This window comes from Oncorhynchus kisutch, linkage group LG21, assembly GCF_002021735.2.
Source record: "Oncorhynchus kisutch isolate 150728-3 linkage group LG21, Okis_V2, whole genome shotgun sequence".
NCBI lineage: Eukaryota > Metazoa > Chordata > Actinopteri > Salmoniformes > Salmonidae > Oncorhynchus > Oncorhynchus kisutch.
The window spans coordinates 9462613-9481821 of NC_034194.2; the positions used below are offsets into that span (position 1 = coordinate 9462613).

General features: G+C 40.6%; 1 protein-coding gene across 2 annotated transcripts in view; it reads right to left on the reverse strand.

Moving 5' to 3' along the window:
- Positions 1–11434, reverse strand: part of LOC109866331 (ectonucleotide pyrophosphatase/phosphodiesterase family member 1) — a 70987-nt gene extending 59553 nt beyond the window's left edge. The window contains exons 1-5 of one of the 2 annotated variants that reach the window (XM_020454959.2): positions 11067–11434; positions 3416–3488; positions 2881–3006; positions 1656–1781; positions 582–645 (exon numbers count right to left, since the gene is read on the reverse strand). In XM_020454959.2, the coding sequence (XP_020310548.1) occupies positions 582–645; positions 1656–1781; positions 2881–3006; positions 3416–3488; positions 11067–11204 (527 nt within the window). In that variant the 5' untranslated portion in view covers positions 11205–11434. The remainder of the gene's footprint in view (positions 1–581; positions 646–1655; positions 1782–2880; positions 3007–3415; positions 3489–11066) is intronic. The other variant, XM_020454960.2, reaches the window with a different exon arrangement.
- Positions 11435–19209: the final 7775 nt, after the last annotated feature.

The window sequence follows — 19209 nt, forward strand, 5'->3', positions numbered from 1 at the left end:
AAGTTGGAGACTTATCTCCCTCACCAACTTCAAACATCTGCTATCTGAGCAGCTAACCGATCGCTGCAGCTGTACATAGTCTATCGGTAAATAGCCCACCCAATTTGACCTACCTCATCCCCATACTGTTTATATTTATTTACTTTTCTGCTCTTTTGCACACCAATATCTCTACCTGTACATGACCATCTGATCATTTATCACTCCAGTGTTAATCTGCAAAGTTGTAATTATTTGCCTACCTCCTCATGCCTTTTGCACACAATGTATATAGACTCTCTTTTTTTCCTACTGTGTTATTGACTTGTTAATTGTTTACTCCATGTGTAACTCTGTGTTGTCTGTTCACACTGCTTTGCTTTATCTTGGCCAGGTCGCAGTTGCAAATGCGAACTTGTTCTCAACTATCCTACCTGGTTAAATAAAGGTGAAATAAAAATAAATAAATAAAAATAAAATATACTATCAAGCCATCTCAATCAAGTACTATGTGCTGTGCATCACAGGAGGACCTTCAAGTTCAACATTCAATACGGTTTCTCACAGAGAAAGCACAGCAGTAGTTGTGGAAAAGTACTTACCTGGCAGGACATTGGGGTGTTTGAATGTCCTCGCACTCCTCTTCTATCCAGGACTTCACTCCCACTGGAAAATATCATCATCAACCATACTATCTTCACGGAGGATAATTTGAGGCTAATGTGGCTAATTACCAAACACATCAAATCTACAGTATATCTACCAGACTAAAATCTAATACGTGCTTGCAAGCATTGTGCTTGGATTGCGTAGGCTAATGCAAGCTATGGAATGGTGAATGATAGCTGAAATGACCATGAGTTAAAGCTTTATCAGGGTAGTTAAGAGTGAGAAGTAAGCCAGTGTTTCTCAACCTTTGGTTCCCGGTCCGAGACTGGTCCTTGAGATGTTTCTGACTGGTCCCTCAGATGGTTAACTCTCTTGACACCAATTGAATCAGTTCTAGATTTCAGAAGGAAGGACCCTAGTTTGTTTGTCCCTGGTACAAAAAGGTGGAGAAACACTGGTCTAAGCATTAAAGACTGTCAAGGATAGGGAAAGATTGAGAGGGCCTTATGTTGGGGAATTCCTTCCACCACACAGGAGGAGCTAGAAAAGAGAAATACCAATAAGCAAAAATTACACACACACACATACACACATTATCTCAAAGTGCATATAGGAACTATAGGGAAAACAATGTTTTACAATCCGAGGTGTGGTATTCACACTGTGTATATTCAGCTGCAAATGTACATCTTGAAATCCCTTAATGCAAAGTCCTAACATATGGTATGCATTACTTTCCTTGGGCATACAACCCTACCAACTCTAAACAAACAACTCTCTGAGGGAAATCATAATTAAACCATGTGCAGTGAGGAGGGCCATCACCGGACAGCACTGGGTACACTGTTTGAGTATAGGCCTTTATGTAGGATTGCACAACAGATCTGCGTCAAATACTTAGAAATATTTGAGGTGCCTTTGATATAGTGTGGAGTTTGTACTTTTGGGACTATAAAAGCATTAGATCATTGATTTTTTTATGAATTTTTGATTGAAGGTCTGTTGAACACACAGATGTATTTTGGGGCTGCAACCCATACAGGGTCAGTTTAGTCTATGGCCTTTACCTTTGCAGGTGCTGTAGTAATTTGCACAGCAGTCCCCTGCTTTCACACAGTCATCCGAGCATGAGCACAGGCTATCGGCCAACCTTTGCTCGCCACAGCGGAATCTGGAGCAGGTCCAGCGCTGACCTGGAGGGGGGAGAGAGGGAGAGAAATCATTATGACGGAGAAAAAGTGTGAAAATATGTGAGTGTGAAGAAGGGAGAGTGAGGGAAGGACAGAGAGAGTTTATGACAGCGAAAAGGGGGAGCACGTGTGAGAGAGTGTACGTGTGTGTATGGTTAGGAGAGTCACCTCCGAGAGACAGCAGTAGCTGAGGAATCGGTCACACCTCCTACCACTGTCTGGGACTACCCTATATCCAAACCTTTCGTCAATGAGTGAACTACAGTTTCTCACCATCGAATATTCTCGCAAAGCACTACACAAAAGCAAGTGAGTGATACCCATTAGAACAGACAGACCAACATTCTCTCTCTGACAGCGGTCAAGTGGACAATCTATAAGAGGGATGCTAATCGCAGTCTCAGGAGACATGCTTCAGTGTTACAGCAATCATGGGGAAAATCAAAACAAATTCTGATTTACCATCCCTTCACTATAAATGGGCCTCGCTACTCTCTGGAGGAAGTAGAGGAAACACATGGGTCCCATGATGATTGGGTGGCAAAATTTTAACCACATAGTGTGGGGGAACAACACTGCCCAGATTGCCACACCACACCCAAGCTAGGGGACGGATAGCCACAGTGACCAGCAAGGACGGTAAAATGGAAGAGGGGTATTTTGGGGATGCTGTAATGGTCAGCCTCTTCCCAGAGTCAACATTGCATCTGAAGTGAACATTCCAGTCCACATAAAACATGTTTTTGTAATCTGTAGGAGGAGTCTATCCACCCACACACACACCAGTGGAGGCTGCTGAGGGGAGGACAGCGGAATCAGTCAGTGGAATCAAACACATCAACAATGTGGTTTCCATATGGTGGATACCATTCCATTGACTCCATTCCAGTCATTAATACGAGCCTTCCTCCCCTCAGCAGCCTACACTGACACACACGAACACTCCTCCCCCTCCACACACACACACACACACACACACACATAAAGAAGACTAACAACATCAAAGTAGCGCTGGTGGGTAACCTGACCCGTGCTCTCCTGCTCTACATACCTCTGGCAGTGTGGTGTTGCAGTAACACGTGATGTAGGCTGTTGGACTTACCAGGGTCTACGCACACCTCAGTGTAATCAAGACAGCAGTTTCCCTCTTTCTCACAAGACGGGTCACAGTGGCACGATGCAGACTTGTCAATGCTCCCAGTCACACACCTGTTCTTACAGCTCGTCACTACAGGGGATGAGAAGAGTTTTATTATGTTACTCAGGAGGTCAACAACGTTACTCAGAATGTAATTTAAGTTACTCAGAATATCATTATGTTACTCAGAATTGGTATCATTTGACAGATTTAAAAAAGGAATCAGTACATCTGATTGGTTTGTTATGGATGTTTAAGCTAATCCTTAACAGTTTTTTTCTTTTCTCAAAAGAGAGAATAGAAACATTGAAACTGGACAGGGAATGCATTCAATTACAGACTAGAAATGTATTTCTATTTTAGCTGAAAAGCGTTTATGTACTAACTGTTTTCTTTCTGTGTTATAATTGGTTAGTTTTGCACAGTGGCCAAGCTCAAGGGCTAATAGGACAGACAATAAATTGTAAACAGAGTTGGCCAGTTGTTTACTAAACCGTACCTTTAACATTGCAGTGCTGCTTCAAGGCAAATATGACTGTGATGACAGTGATCAACAAGCACAGCAACATTACCTATAGGTGAGAAGAGAAACATCGGAAAAGTTCCCATGTGTAGATATTGATCAAGCACATTTAGTTATAGTCCATTTCATATCAGCAGTTATCAAAGGGCTAGAACTCAAAGAGCAATACAAGCGGAAGTAAGAGTACAGTGGCCAGGAAAAACTCTAGAAGGAAGAATCTTTGAAAGGAAGAGCGATAGCAAACGTATGTGCCTTGTATAGTCAACTATTACCCTTTTCACAGTATCCTGCTGACCCAAACAGTACAGTGCTAGCTTGGATATTTTCTTTTCACATAGTCCTTTCCAGCACGGTTCCAGTATGGTGGAATCCCCACCACGCCAGCACAGTACAGCTTGGCTCAGCTCAGTTTAGTACAATGCATAGTATCCTGATGAACCATCATAAATGAAGTGCTATGACCCTTCGATATCTTCTCATCCAATTAAAACTATTATCCCGAGTGTACTCTAATAGCCTGGTTAAACCAGACTGAACACTATGTAGCACTCAGTCTGATCTAACCAGACTACTACTCTACTTTGTCTCTACTTTGTCTGTGACTTTTTAATATTTATTGTGTACATGGGATTTTAAATCACTTTCACTGTTAGTAAGGTCAGTAAATCGAGACCGCCAAGTGACATCACATAACACAGAAAAGTATTTTGTACGGAAAATTATGAAGAGACAGTTGGCAGCAGTCTTTGCCTGCTGCTTCCTTGAGAAACATTATTGTAGCTATAACTGGACATTTTGGGGGTCTAGAATGCATCAGAAAAAAACATCTCAGTTGGACCTATGTTGAACGAAACCACAGAAACATTTTTTTTTTAAATGTGACAAAATTCCTAGAAATAAAAACAACCAAAACGAGTTGAATTAAATAACTATATTCCCCGTGTATAATTTGAGAAAATTAGTCATATGACACTCTTTTCCATTCTAACGTAGGACTCTATTCTGTTCGGTGCACAAATCAAAAAAAGTTTAATTCTCCACATCTGGGTCTTGGCCCTCTCTAATAGAGAAGTAAAAGCAGGTCATAAACGACCTCCTAGCTGCCTGGTGAGCTGCTCTGCCTGGCCCCTTTTGCCCAGGGAAGGGTGAATAGCTGGGGCTTTGTAATTAGCGGGGATATTCAAAGACTGGATCTCACGGGTTTAAAGTTTCAACTAAGTCAGCTAATGATAAAGGGAAGATATCCAGCAGTCTTATCAACACGGCTTAAAGAGGGTCTCAATAGGGGATAACAGGACATGTCAGGATTAGTACTGCGGTCTAATTGGCATGGAGTTCTCTCATTATCAATTCAAACCAAGGACCAGTAATAAAGAGCTTGACGTAAAGAAGACAGGTCATCAACTTGGAGTGCTTTGAAAACTCTGAAGATTTTTTTTCAAGAATCAAATGCTGTACAATGTGTGATCTGTCAGGTGTAGCTTGTGTGAGTGAGTGAGTGAGTGAGTGAGTGAGTGAGTGACCTGGCTGGTGTCCTGAGAAGCCAGGACTACAGTGCAGTACCTAACCGAGTTCTAGGGAAAGCAAACGCACTGTCTGGTGGAAACCTACTGCAGGCGCCTGAGGACACTATACTGGGTTACAGAGTAAATCTCACAACCCCATGTTGGGAGTATATACACACACACACACACACCTCAAAAAATGTGCAGTTGGAAAAAAAGGATTTAAAATGATAAAACATCTCCAGGTTTATTGAGCAAGACTCAACCCTTAACTACTCAAAAATGTAAATATATACACGTTTGATTCCCATGTGCTTTGACTCCTAGTGCCTTGCTATATGGTCAGCATCCTATAAGGAATCCTGTTTTTGGTAGAATTCATGGCAACACGCCATGTGTTGTACTATTTCACAACTCTAAACCAACGTTCGCATAATGATTCCTGTGGAAAATTAACTCATGTTTGACGAGACATGTTGTCCAAGTGCACACGCACACCGATTTGAGACATTGTTGTGGACTGAGCCATTCCTGAATTGAAGGACACAGTAATTACAGGTCAATATACAGTACCAGTCAAAAGTTTGGACACACCTTCTCATTCAAGGGTTCTTTATTTTTACTATTTTCTACATGGTAGAATAATAGTGAAGACATCAACACTATCAAATAAACACGTGGAATCATGTACTAACTAAAAAAGTTAAATCAAAATATATTTTGCATTTGAGATTCTTCAAAGTAGCCAGTCTTTGTCTTGATGACAGCTTTGCACAATCTTGGCATTCTCTCAACCAGCTTCACCTGGAATGCTTTTCCAACAGTCTTGTGGGAACTCCATATGCTGAGCACTTGTTGGCTGCTTTTCCTTCACTCTGCGGTCCAACTCATCCCAAAACATCTCAATTGGATTGAGGTCGGGTGATTGTGGAGGCCAGGTCATCTGATGCAGCACTCCATCACTCACCTTCTTGGTCAAATAGCCCTTACACAGCCTGGAGGTGTGTTGTGCCATTGTCCTGTTGTAAAGCAAATGATTGTCCCACTAAGTGCAAACCGGATGGGATGGCGTTTCACTGTGGAATGTTGCTTAAGTGTGCCTTGAAATCTAAATAAATCACTGACAGTGTCAGCAGCAAAGCACTATCACACCACCTCCATGCTCCACGGTAGGAACCACACATGGGGAGATCATTCGTTCACCTACTCTGCGTCTCACAAAGACATGGCGGTTGGAACCAAAAATCTCACATTTGGACTCATCAGACCAAAGGACAGATTCCCACCGGTCTATGTCCGTTGCTCATGTTTCTTGGCACAAGCAAGTCTTCTTACTATTGGTGTCCTTTAGTAGTGGTTTCTTTGCAGCAATTCGACCATGAAGGCCTGATTCACACAGTCTCCTCTGAACAGTTGATATTGAGATGTGTCTGTTACATGAACTCTGTGAAGCATTTATTTGGGCTGCAATCTGGAGGTGCAGTTAACTCTAAATTATCTTATCCTCTGCAGCAGGGTCTTCCTTTCCTGTGGCGGTCCTCATGAGAGCCAGTTTCATCATAGCACTTGATGGTTTTTCGACGGCACTTGAAGAAACTTTCAAAGTTCTTGAAATGTTCTGGATTGACTGGCCTTCATGTCTTAAAGTAATGATGGACTATCGTTTCACTTCGCTTATTTGAGCTTTTCTTGCCATAATATGGACTTGGTATTTTACCAAATAGGACTGTCTTCTGTATACAACCCATACCTTATTACGGCACAACTGATTGACTCAAACGCATTAAGAAAGAAATTCCAGAAATGAACAAGGCACATCTGTTAATTCAAATGCATTCCAGGTGACTGCCTAAAGAAGCTGGTTGAGAGAATGCCAAGAGTGTACAAAGCTGTCAAGGCAAAGGGTGGCTACTTTGAAGAATCTCAAAAATATTTTGATTTGTTCATACTTTTTTTGTTACTACATGATTCCATATGTGATATTTCATAGTTTTGATGTCTTCACTATTATTTTACAATGTAGAAAATAGTAAATATAAAGAAAAACCCTTGAATGAGTAGGTGTGTCCAAACTTTTGACTGGTACTGTATAACCCCAGAGTCAATGACTGGCATAGGAAGGCTGCCACGCTGCGCTCTGGCTTTAGGTGGGATAACCACACAGGTCGTCAGAGTGAGCCTGCTTTGTTTATTTTAAAAAGTCTGAGCTGAGTGGACATGCAGTGTCACATGGTGTGTTCCTTGGCAGGAGTTGTCCACTGTATTTTCAATTTTATGAAGGACAGTGAACTAAGCCAGTTGTTGAAAATTAAAGGGCAATCTAAATTGATGATATTGCAGCTAAGAAAGGGACAGGGAAGCGAACCTGGGTCGCTGGCATGAAAGGCAAACACTATGGATTAACTGACTTGGTGGGTAAAGCGGCTCATATAGCAAGAACACTACAATAGCCATTGATTATTGACGACTATAAACTGGGTAGTTTGGGTCCTGGATGCTGATTGGCTGACACAGCATTCCAGACGTGTATATCAGACAATATTGCGTTTGTAATCAAGTGGGAAGTGGGAATTTACTACATAAGAATACGAAAAGTCTACTTGAACAATCCACCAACTGGTAATTACTAGTGGGAAACTAGTCTATCATCCTGAGTTCCCACTTCTCCGACATGCTGACCTCTGATGTCACGTACTAAGGAAATGACCTTGAACAGCCTTTTCTGCAATTAAATGCAACAAAACATTTATAAAAATAAAAAATATTATTTTTTTAACACTATAACTTCTTTACCAGCATGATAGCTGTACTTTTAGTTTATGGTTTATGCAGATTGTTGGCCAATAGCCAATCTGCATTTCTCAACGAGTTCAAAGCACATGAATGCATCCAACTTGTATTTACGACTTCACAACTTGTAAATTCCCACCTCCCACTTGATTACGAACAGAGCATATACCACAGTATTATGCAAAACTACTTGTTTAATGTTATATTTATGTTGGTAATGGGGCGGCAGGGTAGCCTAGTGGTTAGAGCGTTGGACTAGTAACTGAAAGGTTGCCAGTTCAAATCCCTGAGCTGACAAGGTACAAATCTGTATAAACCCTGAACAGGCAGTTAACCCACTGTTCCTAGGCCATCATTGAAAATAAGAAGTTGTTCTTAACTGACTTGCCTAGTTAAATAAAAAGGTCAAAATAAAATCAGTTTATAGTTACACAATCAAGATCTGGGCATGAAGTGCGAAAATGCTAATATGAGTACCATTGACTTGCATTGTGCCACAAATGCAAAAAAGTTAGCATTTAAATCAGTGGCCAGGTAAACATATTTGCTGTCATACCTTCTCCATAGACTGCTTACAAAGTAGTGAACTATCCCTTTAAAAAAGGCCCAGTGAAGTCAAAAGCGTGATATTCCTGTGTTTTATATATATTTCAACATTATGAGGTTGGAATAATACTGTGAAATTATGAAAATTATCAAGTGTAATATTTTTTTTTTTTAAGACCGCCTGAAATTTCAGCCTGTTTTGGTGATATGGAGTTTTGGTCTGCCTGGTGTAAATTAGTTAAAAGACCAATAAGAAAGAGTTCAAAACCTCTCTGCCAATAACAGCTAGTTTTCTTCCCCTCCCCACTCAGACCCCCCCCCCCCGACATGTCCTTTTTATCCACGCAAAACTTGGTGCAAAACAAATCCCACCGTACCTTCTCCACTATGCAATCTGGTTTCCGAGTTGGTCATGGGTGCACCTCAGCCACGCTCAAGGTCCTAAACGATATCATAACCGCTATCGATAATAGACAGTACAGTCTTCATCGACCTGGCCAAGGCTTTCGACTCTGTCAATCACTGCATTCTTATCGGCAGACTCAATAGCCTTGGTTTCTCAAATGACTGCCTCGCCTGGTTCACCAACTACTTCTCAAATAGAGTTAAGTGTGTCAAATCGGAGGGCCTGTTGTCCGGACCTCTGGCAGTCTCTATGGGGGTGCCACAGGGTTCAATTCTCGGGCCGACTCCTTTCTCTGTATATATATCAATGATGTTGCTCTTGCTGCTGGTTATTCTCTGATCCACTTCTACGCAGATGACATCATTCTGTATACATCTGGCCCTTCTTTGGACACTGTGTTAACAAACCTCCAGACGAGCTTCAATACCATAAGATTTCCATGCCTCCAACTGCTTTTAAATGCTAGTAAAACTAAATGCATGCTCTTCAACCGATTGCTGCCCGCACCCGCCCGCCTGACTAGCATACCTACTCTGAACAGTTCTGATGTAGAATATGTGGACAACTACAAATACCTAGCTGTCTGGTTAGACTGTAAACTCTCCTTCCAGACTCATATTAATAAGCATCTCCAATCCAATATTAAATCTAAAATTGGCTTCCTATTTTTGCAACAATGCCTCCTTCACTCATGCTGCCAAACATACCCTCGTAAAACTGACTATACTACCGATCCTTGACTTTGGCGATGTCATTTACAAAATAGCCTCCAACACTCTACACAGCAAACTGGATGCAGTATATCACAGTGCCATCCGTTTTGTCACCAAAGCCCCATATACTACCCACCACTGCGACCTGTATGCTCTCATTGGCTGGACCTTGCTATATATTCATCACCAAACCCACTGGCTCCAGGTCATCTATAAGTCTTTGCTAGGTAAAGCCCCACCTTAGCTCACTGGTCATCATAGCAACACCCACCCGTAGCACGCGCTCCAGCAGTTATATTTCACTGGTCATCCCCAAAGCCAACACCTCAGTTGGCCACCTTTCCTTCCAGTTCTCTGCTGCCAATGACTGGAACGAATTGCAAAAATAACTGAAGCTGGAGTCTCATATCTCCCTCTCTAACTTTAAGCATCAGCTGTCAGAGTAGCTTACTGATCACTGCACCTGTACATAGCCAATCTGTAAATAGCACACCCAACTACCTCATCCCCATATTGTTATTTATCTTTTTGCACTCCAGTATCTCCACTTGCACCACTATCACTCCAGTGTTAATGCTAAATTGTAAGTATTGGTCTCTATGGCCTATTTACTGCCTTACCTCCCTAATCTTCTACATTTGCACACTGTACATATTTTTTTTTTCTATTGTGTTATTGACTGTACGTTTGTTTATGTGTAACTCTGTGTTGTTGCTTTTGTCGCACTGCTTTGCTTTATCTTGGCCAGGTCGCAGTTGTAAATGATAACTTGCTCTCAACTGGCCTAACTGGTAAATTAAAAAGTGAAATGAAAAATAAATTAAAACCACGCCCATGAGTAATCTAGCAACATTCAAAGCCATGCTGATTGGTCAGAGTTTGGACGTTCCCTGTGACGAAGTTTGCTCGTGCCTGCCATGAACTACCGGAGGTGCACAGTTTCACTGCAAGCAACTGTAGATAGCTAACATTACATGATTGTCAGTAATAGTGAATCAATGGAGCTAGCTTTGCCCATTCAGCTAGAACTAGCTACGCAGCATCTTTTAGTTGCCAACTAGCAGAAATGTCATGTAACAAAGTTTCCCAATAGACCTTTCGTTAACCACACTAAGCTAACCCTAGACAACATCGGCGTTGTAAAATAGCGAAAACACTTGTTATAATTCAGTTTACTTACCTCCAAAAACAATGCAGCTACCAATCTGGTCAGTCAGGCTCGCTGCAATCACTCACGAAAAAGCTACATGCAACTTCATATCCAAATTCGGGAAAATGCAATGTATGGATGGCAGTGTTTTGTTTTGGTGGAGATTCCGTCTGTATAGCATTCTTCCTTCTCTCACACACCTTTAATTCTCACATGAAACAACCGAACTCTGACCAGTCAGCGGGGCTTTGAAAGTTGCTATCTTTCTTATGGGCATGGTTTTGCAACAAGACAGTCCTAGCGAAATTCTTGCTTGAGAAATTGCTCTTTGCTAACAAGCTATATGTTTATTTACCTTTTTAATTGAAAAACAAATCCCAGTAAGTTGCTTAATTGTTACCTAGAAATTATTTGGATTTTAAGATAAAACAAAAGGCTGCATTGGACCTTGAACTAATAATTCAATAGCCTACACAATTAGATTACAGTAACGAAAAGTTACAATAATGCCACTCACCACAACGATTACCATGCAGTTGTTCGACCTCTTCTTGTGGCCCTGTCCACTGTGTCTCATCTGATTGTCTCGACCAGGTGAACCTAGTAAATTGGCAGCATGCTCAGTTGAATGTTCATCCCCTTTGGATATTTCCATTCTGCAGCGTTGGACACGACAGTTTTTGTCCCAGGAGTTTGTCACAGAAATTATTAGCAGTTTTAAGAGAATAATCGGGTCCCCTTTTTGCCTTCAGATTTTGTAGGTCTCAAATAAGACTTAAGAACCGCCTTCTTTTTATCTTGACTCTCAAAGTCAGTATTGTAATTCTTTCACCATGTGCAGCCAGCTGAGCCAGGGTGAAGTATGGGTATTGGAGTAGTAACCCTATAATAGTCAAGATTGAGCCAAGACCACGCGCGCTCAAGTCTGCCCTCTTCACGCTAGAGGAAATATCTAAAATAGACTCCACCATACATATTTAGAGCTAAAGTTGCAACAAGTGTGTTGTGTTGTTTTCAACCAGAACATGTAATATTACATTAATTTAGTATACAATAACTGCCCAGATCACACATTTTGTTTCTAAGAACATTCTTGGAACGTTTCATGAACGTTGCACCAATGTTCCGTAAGAGTTTCATGCTATTTGAAGGCTCTCTTTTGGTTGTATGAAGGTAATGGGGAACGTTCTCTGAAGGTTAAAAAGTTAGAAACGTTCTGGGAATGTTCTCAGAAGGTTACCATTGGTCCCTAAAGGTTCAAACGGATGGTTTTCTTAATGTTCTTTGAACGTGCTCTTTTGGTTGTATGACGGTAGCAGGGAACGTTCTGGAAACGTTCTCTGAAGGTTACAAAGTTGGGATCAAACACACACCCAGGATTACACAATTAAATTTGAACAGTTAACATAATTGTTTCAGTCATCAATTTGTTTTATAAAACGGGTTCGGAGAAATCTACAATCTGATTGGCACACACACGCTGGCACAATTAAATATGAACAGTTAGTTCTGATATTTATTCTCAGTAATAGCAATTACCCCACTGAAGACATTTTTTTTATATACTCGGTCATAACTGACTTGATATGGGCAAATAAAACTCATGGAATAAAAAGGGACGTTTGAAGTTTTCCAAGACTTAAAAATAACTAATATTGGCACAAGATGGAGGGAATATTGGAACATCACTAACGATATTTCAGTTAACAAAATATACACTTCATCCAGTATACTCTATTGCATATATTTTATTATACAACAGAAAAATCACACATTCTACAGCACAACGGTAGAGTCATGTCTTAAATGTAAAACTAACAATGACTCAATAATCCATGAGTTCTGCGAATGCTATAAAGTCCAAATGTTATGGGCGAAGTTGTATGTCAGAAGTATCACAATGTAAATGTACTTTTAATCTGTTTGTCTGCATGTTTCAAGACGAGTTGGACAATACTTTTCTCATCAATCATCTTGAAGAAATGCACACAACTGGAAATCAACCAATCCTCCAACGCTAACACAATGGACAAGTTAAATACTTTATTACTTAAATGTTGAAAGTGCATGGGTGACAGAGAAAAACAAAATGGTACAGTTTGAGGCCAATGTGGCAGAGAGTGATGCGGGTGCTGGAGATGGATGGGAGTGGGAGCAGGTGGGTCTGGCCAGGTGTGATGTCGCTGATGTTTGTGTGCTGTCGTTTGTATGTACATGTTTTGTATTGTTTGAAAAAAATCTATACAATCTTACCAAAAAAGACAATATTAACATTTAACACATTTATAATTTTAGTAACAAATTGAGGAATGTGCAATCTGATTGGCACACACATATACATAACACACAGGATTACACAATTGTCTTGTCTGAACACGGTCTAACTTACAGGGGCGTCAAGGGCTCACTCCTCCACAACCTCCTCTGCAACCTATAAAACAAATGAAATACTATTATCAGGTTCTTAAGGATATTGTGTCCTTCCTAAAAGTTTAGCATTATGCATTAGTAGTTCATTGGTATTTAACTTATGTTTAAAAACATTTCACTGCTTTGACCAGAAAAATCTGAAATCATATGCATTTTCTGGGTTTTAAATCCAAACCAGAATGGAAAAATAAAACATGACTCAATCCAATGCTTTAATGAGGGGTGCCATTGGTAAACACTGAGGAAGGCAGAGCAGGGTTTCTTAAACTATGGCTCAGGACAAAGTGGTCCCTGGGTGGGAATGTGAGAGGTGTGTCAAGTTAATACATTTATAATCACACATAATACAATTTCTTCTTAATTTGGGTTGTTGGAGTACAGTTAATTCCTCATTTGGTTCATGAGCAGAAACCCTGAGGTATAGAGAATCGGGACATAACACAAATCATGTCACATACAAACAAAGGTGATGAGAGAGAGAGAATGCTGTATTGGTCAGAATGCAGACTGGGAGCAGAACCCTGACTGGGAAAGACTTTCACCACCTGGGATAAATGATTGTCACCAACTGTTGGTGTACTTTGTAAGAGCCATTTTGCCAGTCTGTGGTTGGGATTCAAGAAAACTGCACAGTGCAGAAAGCGCACTGATTACTTTCTGTGTAGCAGTGACTTTGGTTGTGATGGCAGTGTGTCACATTCTGTAAATAAAACCCAAACTCTCATTCCATGTCACACATTCAGAATCTGCAGCCTAAGGATAGGATATACACACAGGAGGACCAAGGACAATATTAATTACCCCCTCCAGACCCCTGACTCTCTTAGGCATTCGGCCCATGTCTCAATCAGACCCCAATAAATGTTTGGGTTCAACCATGTACAGTTGAAGTTGGAAGTTTACATACACCTTAGCCAAATACATTTAAACTCAGTTTTTCACAATTCCTGACATTTAATCCTACGAAAAATTCCCTGTCTTAAGTCAGTTAGGATCACCACTTTATTTTAAGAATGTGAAATGTCAGAATAGTAGAGATAATTATTTATTTCAGCTTTTATTTCTTTCATCACATTCCCAGTGAGTCAGAAGTTTACATACACTCAATTAGTATTTGGTAGCATTGCATTTAAATGGTTTCACTTGGGTCAAACGTTTTGGGTAGCCTTCCACAAGCTTCCCACAATACGTTTTGTGAATTTCGGCCCATTCCTCCTGACAGAGCGGGTGTAAATGCGTCAGGTTTGTAGGCCTCCTTGCTCGCACACGCTTTTTCAGTTCTGCCCACACATTTTCTATAGGATTGAGGTCAGGGCTTTGTGATGGCCACTCCAATACCTTGACTTTGTTGTCCTTAAGCCATATTTCCACAACTTTGGAAGTATGCTTGGGCTCATTGTCCATTTGGAAGAACCATTTGCGACCAAGCTTTAACTTCCTGACTGATGTCTTGAGATGTTGCTTCAATATATCCACATAATTGTATTTTCTCATGATGCCATCTATTTTGTGAAGTGCACTAGTCCCTCCTGCAGCAAAGCACCCCCACAACATGATGCTGCCACCCCTGTGCTTCACGGTTGGGATAGTGTTCTTTGGCTTGCAAGGCTCACCATTTTTTCCTCCAAACATAACGATGGTCATTCTGGCCAAACAGTTCTATTTTTGTTTCATCAGACCAGAGGACATTTCTCCAAAAAGTACGATCTTTGTCCCCATGTGCAGTTGCAAACCGTAGTTGGGCTTTTATTTTTGGTCCTTTGCTGTTGTTCTGGGATTGATTTGCACTTTTCACACCAAAGTACATTCATCTCTAGGAGACAGAACGCGTCTCATTCCTGAGCGGTATGACGGCTGCATGGTCCCATGGTGTTTATACTTGCGTGCAATTGTTTGTACAGATGAACGTGGTACCTTCAGGCATTTGGAAATTGCTCCCAAGGATGAACGAGACTTGTGGAGGTCTACAATTTTTCTTGGCTGATATCTTTTGATTTTCCCATGATGTCAAGCAAAGAGGCACTAAGTTTGAAGGTAGGCCTTGAAATACATCCACAGGTACACCTCCAATTGACTCAAATTATGTCAACTAGCCTATCAGAATCTTCTAAAGCCATGACATTTTCTGGAATTTTCCAAGCTGTTTAAAGCCACAGTCAACTTAGTGTACGTAAACTTCTGACCCACTGGAATTGTGATACAATAAGTGAAATAATCTGTCTGTAAACAATTGTTGGAAAAATGACTTGTGTCATGCACGAAGTAGATGTCCTAACCGACTTGCCAAAACTGTAGTTTGTAAACAAGAAATTTGTGGAGTGGTTGAAAAATGAGTTTTAATGACTCCAACCTAAGTGTATGTAAACTTCCAACTTCAACTGTATATATATATGTATTTGCTGATTTTGTTTTAATATCTCCTAGTTTTAGGACAGACAATACAAAACATTGTTTCTAATTTTTGGTCTGTTCTTTTGCCATTTTTGAATGTGTTATTCAATTTGTTTCTATGGGCTTTAGTATTAGGCCAAAATCAATACATTTTTTTTATACCTAAAGGGGTCCAAATATTCCAAATCAAATCGCTAAATGATCCATAGTATGACCATCTTTTAAAAAATCCATATGTTAGCTTAGCACCCCCCTTCCCCCAATGTCTTAGACTCTACAGGCAAATCTCATTTGATGCATGGAGGAGATGGAGAGGTGCTTCATAAACAGTCTATCAGTAACCCGTGTATCAAGTGGCTAATTAGAACCCTAGGAATGATGTTGCAATTGTGTTCAATGTGTAACAATGCCAGCCCAGTAAAGCTTAGCTCAGTTTTGTTCTGTAGTGTGAAAACAAACCTGTTTCTTCGCTTGATTTTGGTGGGGCACCATCTTAAATTCCCTGGTTTCCTAGAAATCCTGGTTGGAAAATTCTGGATTCCCTGCTTATTCCCTCCGTCAACCGGCATTCAAGAATACCATGGAATTTATTGACATTTCCCACATTTTGTAACCCTAGACAGACATATACACTGAGTGTAGAAAACATTACGAACACCTGCTCTCAATATTAGGAAGGTGTTCTTCATGTTTTGTACACTCAGTGTATGTTAGTATTGAACCTACTGGTTATTAACCTGCAAATCACAAGGTCCTGGAAGGACCGCTTCTCCCTCCTCCCTCTCAAGCTGTAGTGTTTGATGACATTGGTAGCAATTTTGCAGAGGACCTTGCACACCATGGTGTTAAGGTCCCTTCCCACCAGGGAACGGAAGTAATGGATCTAAAATGACAGACAAAATTGAGTGGCAGTTATCCCATCATCCTAAATACTGTGATTTACATCTGATTGTTTTTCTTGTGGTGGCCTCCTCCAGACATTTGCTGAGGTCTTCCAACTCTTCCTTGGTCCTACAAGGTCTTTGCAGGACTTCTCCTGGCAGGTCCTGCACTCCAGCGGGACCTGAATTGTCGCTGAATTGTCAGGAGTTCCACCTAGTTCTCGATAATTGTTTCCAGCTTCATCAGCACGGTTGTTTGGAAGTTTAGCACAAAGGCCATAGTAATAGTCCAATTAATTTGAATGTTTATCTATGCTCAGTGAATAATAATCTCACCATAACATTCTCACAAGTCATTGCACAATTATAGACATAAGTTGAGGGTGTTTTCCACCATATTCAATAGCTTTGTTACAAATCCATGATGGAAAGTGAACAAATGCCCACTTCATGAGGTCGTCACCTGGAATGCATTTCAATTAACAGGTGTGCCTTGTTAATTTGTGAAATGTCTTTCCTTCTTAATGTGTTTGAGACAATCAGGTAGAGATGGTATACAGAAGATAGCTCTATTTGGTAAAAGACCAAGTCCATATTATGCTAAGAACAGCTCAAATAAGCAAAGATAAATGACACACCGGTATTACTTTAAGACATGAAAGTCAGTCAATCCAGAAAATGTCACGAACTTCTAAAGTTTCTTCAAGTGCACAAAAACCATCAATCGCTATGACAAAATTGGCTCTCATGAGGACCGCCACAGGAAAGCAAAGCCTAGAGTTAACTCTGCTGCAGAGGATAAGTTCATTAGAATTACCAGCCTCAGAAATTGCAGCCCAAATAAATGCTTCACAGAGTTCAAGTAACAGACACATCTCAACATCAACTGTTCAGAGGAGACTGTGTGAATCAGGCCTTCATGGTTGAATTGCTGCCATGAATAAAGGACACCAATAATAAGAAGAGACTAGCTTGGGCCAAGAAACACGAGCAATGGCCATTAAGACCAGTGGAAATCTATCCTTTGTTCTGATGAGTCCAAATGTTTGATTTTAGGTTCCAACCGCCGTGTCTTTGTGAGATGCAGAGTAGGTGAACGGATGATCTCCGCATGTGTGGTTCCCACCGTGAAGCATGGAGGAGGAGGTGCTTTGCTGGTTACACTTTCTGTGATTTATTTAGAATTCAAGGCACACTTAAACTTCTGACCCACTGGGAATGTGATGAAAGAAATAAAATATGAAATAAATCATTCTCTCTACTATTCTGACATTTCACATTCTTAAAATAAAGTGGTGATCCTAACTGACCTAAGACAGGGAATTTTTGCTACGATTAAATGTCATGAATTGTGGGAAAAACTGAGTTTAAATGTATTTGGCTAAGGTGTCTGTAAACTTCCAATTTCAACTGTACATGTACATGAGCAGGATTACTATTGCAACACACAATTACATTTACAATATCAAACAAGATAATATAAATCATACGACAGTTATGTATATTCTTCTGTATATCAAATTATATATGCTATAAAGGCCATAGCCTTTCATATAGATCCCGGATGTGGATGGGCAACAGCCCCCTTTTTATAGGCCTGAGGATCAATTTACAAAGTAAATAAATAAATGTACAGTATATATTGTTTAGGGACTCAGTCGAGGTCTGAACTTACTGTTGAGAATTAGAACATTAGAATACACAAGGTGCAATCTTGTGTTTTTTTTTCTCTTGTTAAGTCACTGACAGTCACTCAATTAGTCCATGTCAGCTAACATTGTTTAGATTGGTAAATTAGTTTAGTGGTCAGCTATCTAAACTTGTAATAATCATTGTTGAATTACCGACCAGGGGTCCCCCATTGATTTTGTCACTCTCACTCAGATATCATATTAAAAACGGCAAACATGTCTCTACCCCCCATGGCAAAATGTGTAGAATTGCAGGAAATTAGCTGTACAACTGCAAACAAAATGTTGCTTAGGGCCCGCAAAAGGCTAAGGTCGGCTCTGACTGCATCTGTGAGTATGGATGTGGGTATGCAGACCCATGAGTCACTGTGGTCCCTTATTGAGTTCCTATTTTTTGTGGCCCCCACCCCATCAAAGTTGCCCCTCCCTGATATAGATATACTTTGTAAGTTCTAAGGTGAGATGAGGACTCACTTCACCACCTACCAGCCCCTTACCCGTCAATAAAGGTAGTGTACCAAAACATTCCACGTTCTCTACCACCATGAACAAATCTAGGTCATGAAACCATCCACTGACTGAAGCCTGCGTAACCACTTGAGTCAGTTATTACAAGACATCACAATAAGTCACAAAAAAATCAGAAGAGCCTTGGAAATAACTCTCTTAAAGTGTATCCATATGCGCAGCAATTATAGCTAATGAAGTCTTTGCTAATTAAATCTAGGAAAATGCATCATGGGCTCCAGGGCTAGGCCGATTTACTGTATTCACCTGGGAGCAGTTGAACTACGCAGTTTTGCCTTCTATCTACCTCCACAAGATGGTAGTGTTGTAACTGTCAATACTAGAGCCGCAGTGGGTGAGGCTACACTATTGCAAAGTACAGTACCAGTTTTACAGCATTTTGTCTAATGACAGGCAGGCATATTTATTTTTATTCAAACCCGTTTTCCGTAGCATCATACCGTGTTTGTTTTTACAGCATTGGGGTCCAGTAGGATTAGAGTGTCCCACTGTCCCTTAGAGATAATTAGTGCTCATGGTGTGATGATGGGGATCACATTGCCAGAGCTGAGGCAGGAAGACGGTTATCTCTCCCTCGTGTGACACTCAGGATTTACAACATGCCTTGGGTTTACTTTTCCCTTAGCTGCGTGTTTATCTTTGTGTGTGTGTGTGTGTGTGTGTGTGTGTGTGTGTATCTGTGCAAATGTGCGTATCTGTGTGTGTATTTGCTGTCTGTATGTGTGCACATGAGTGTGTG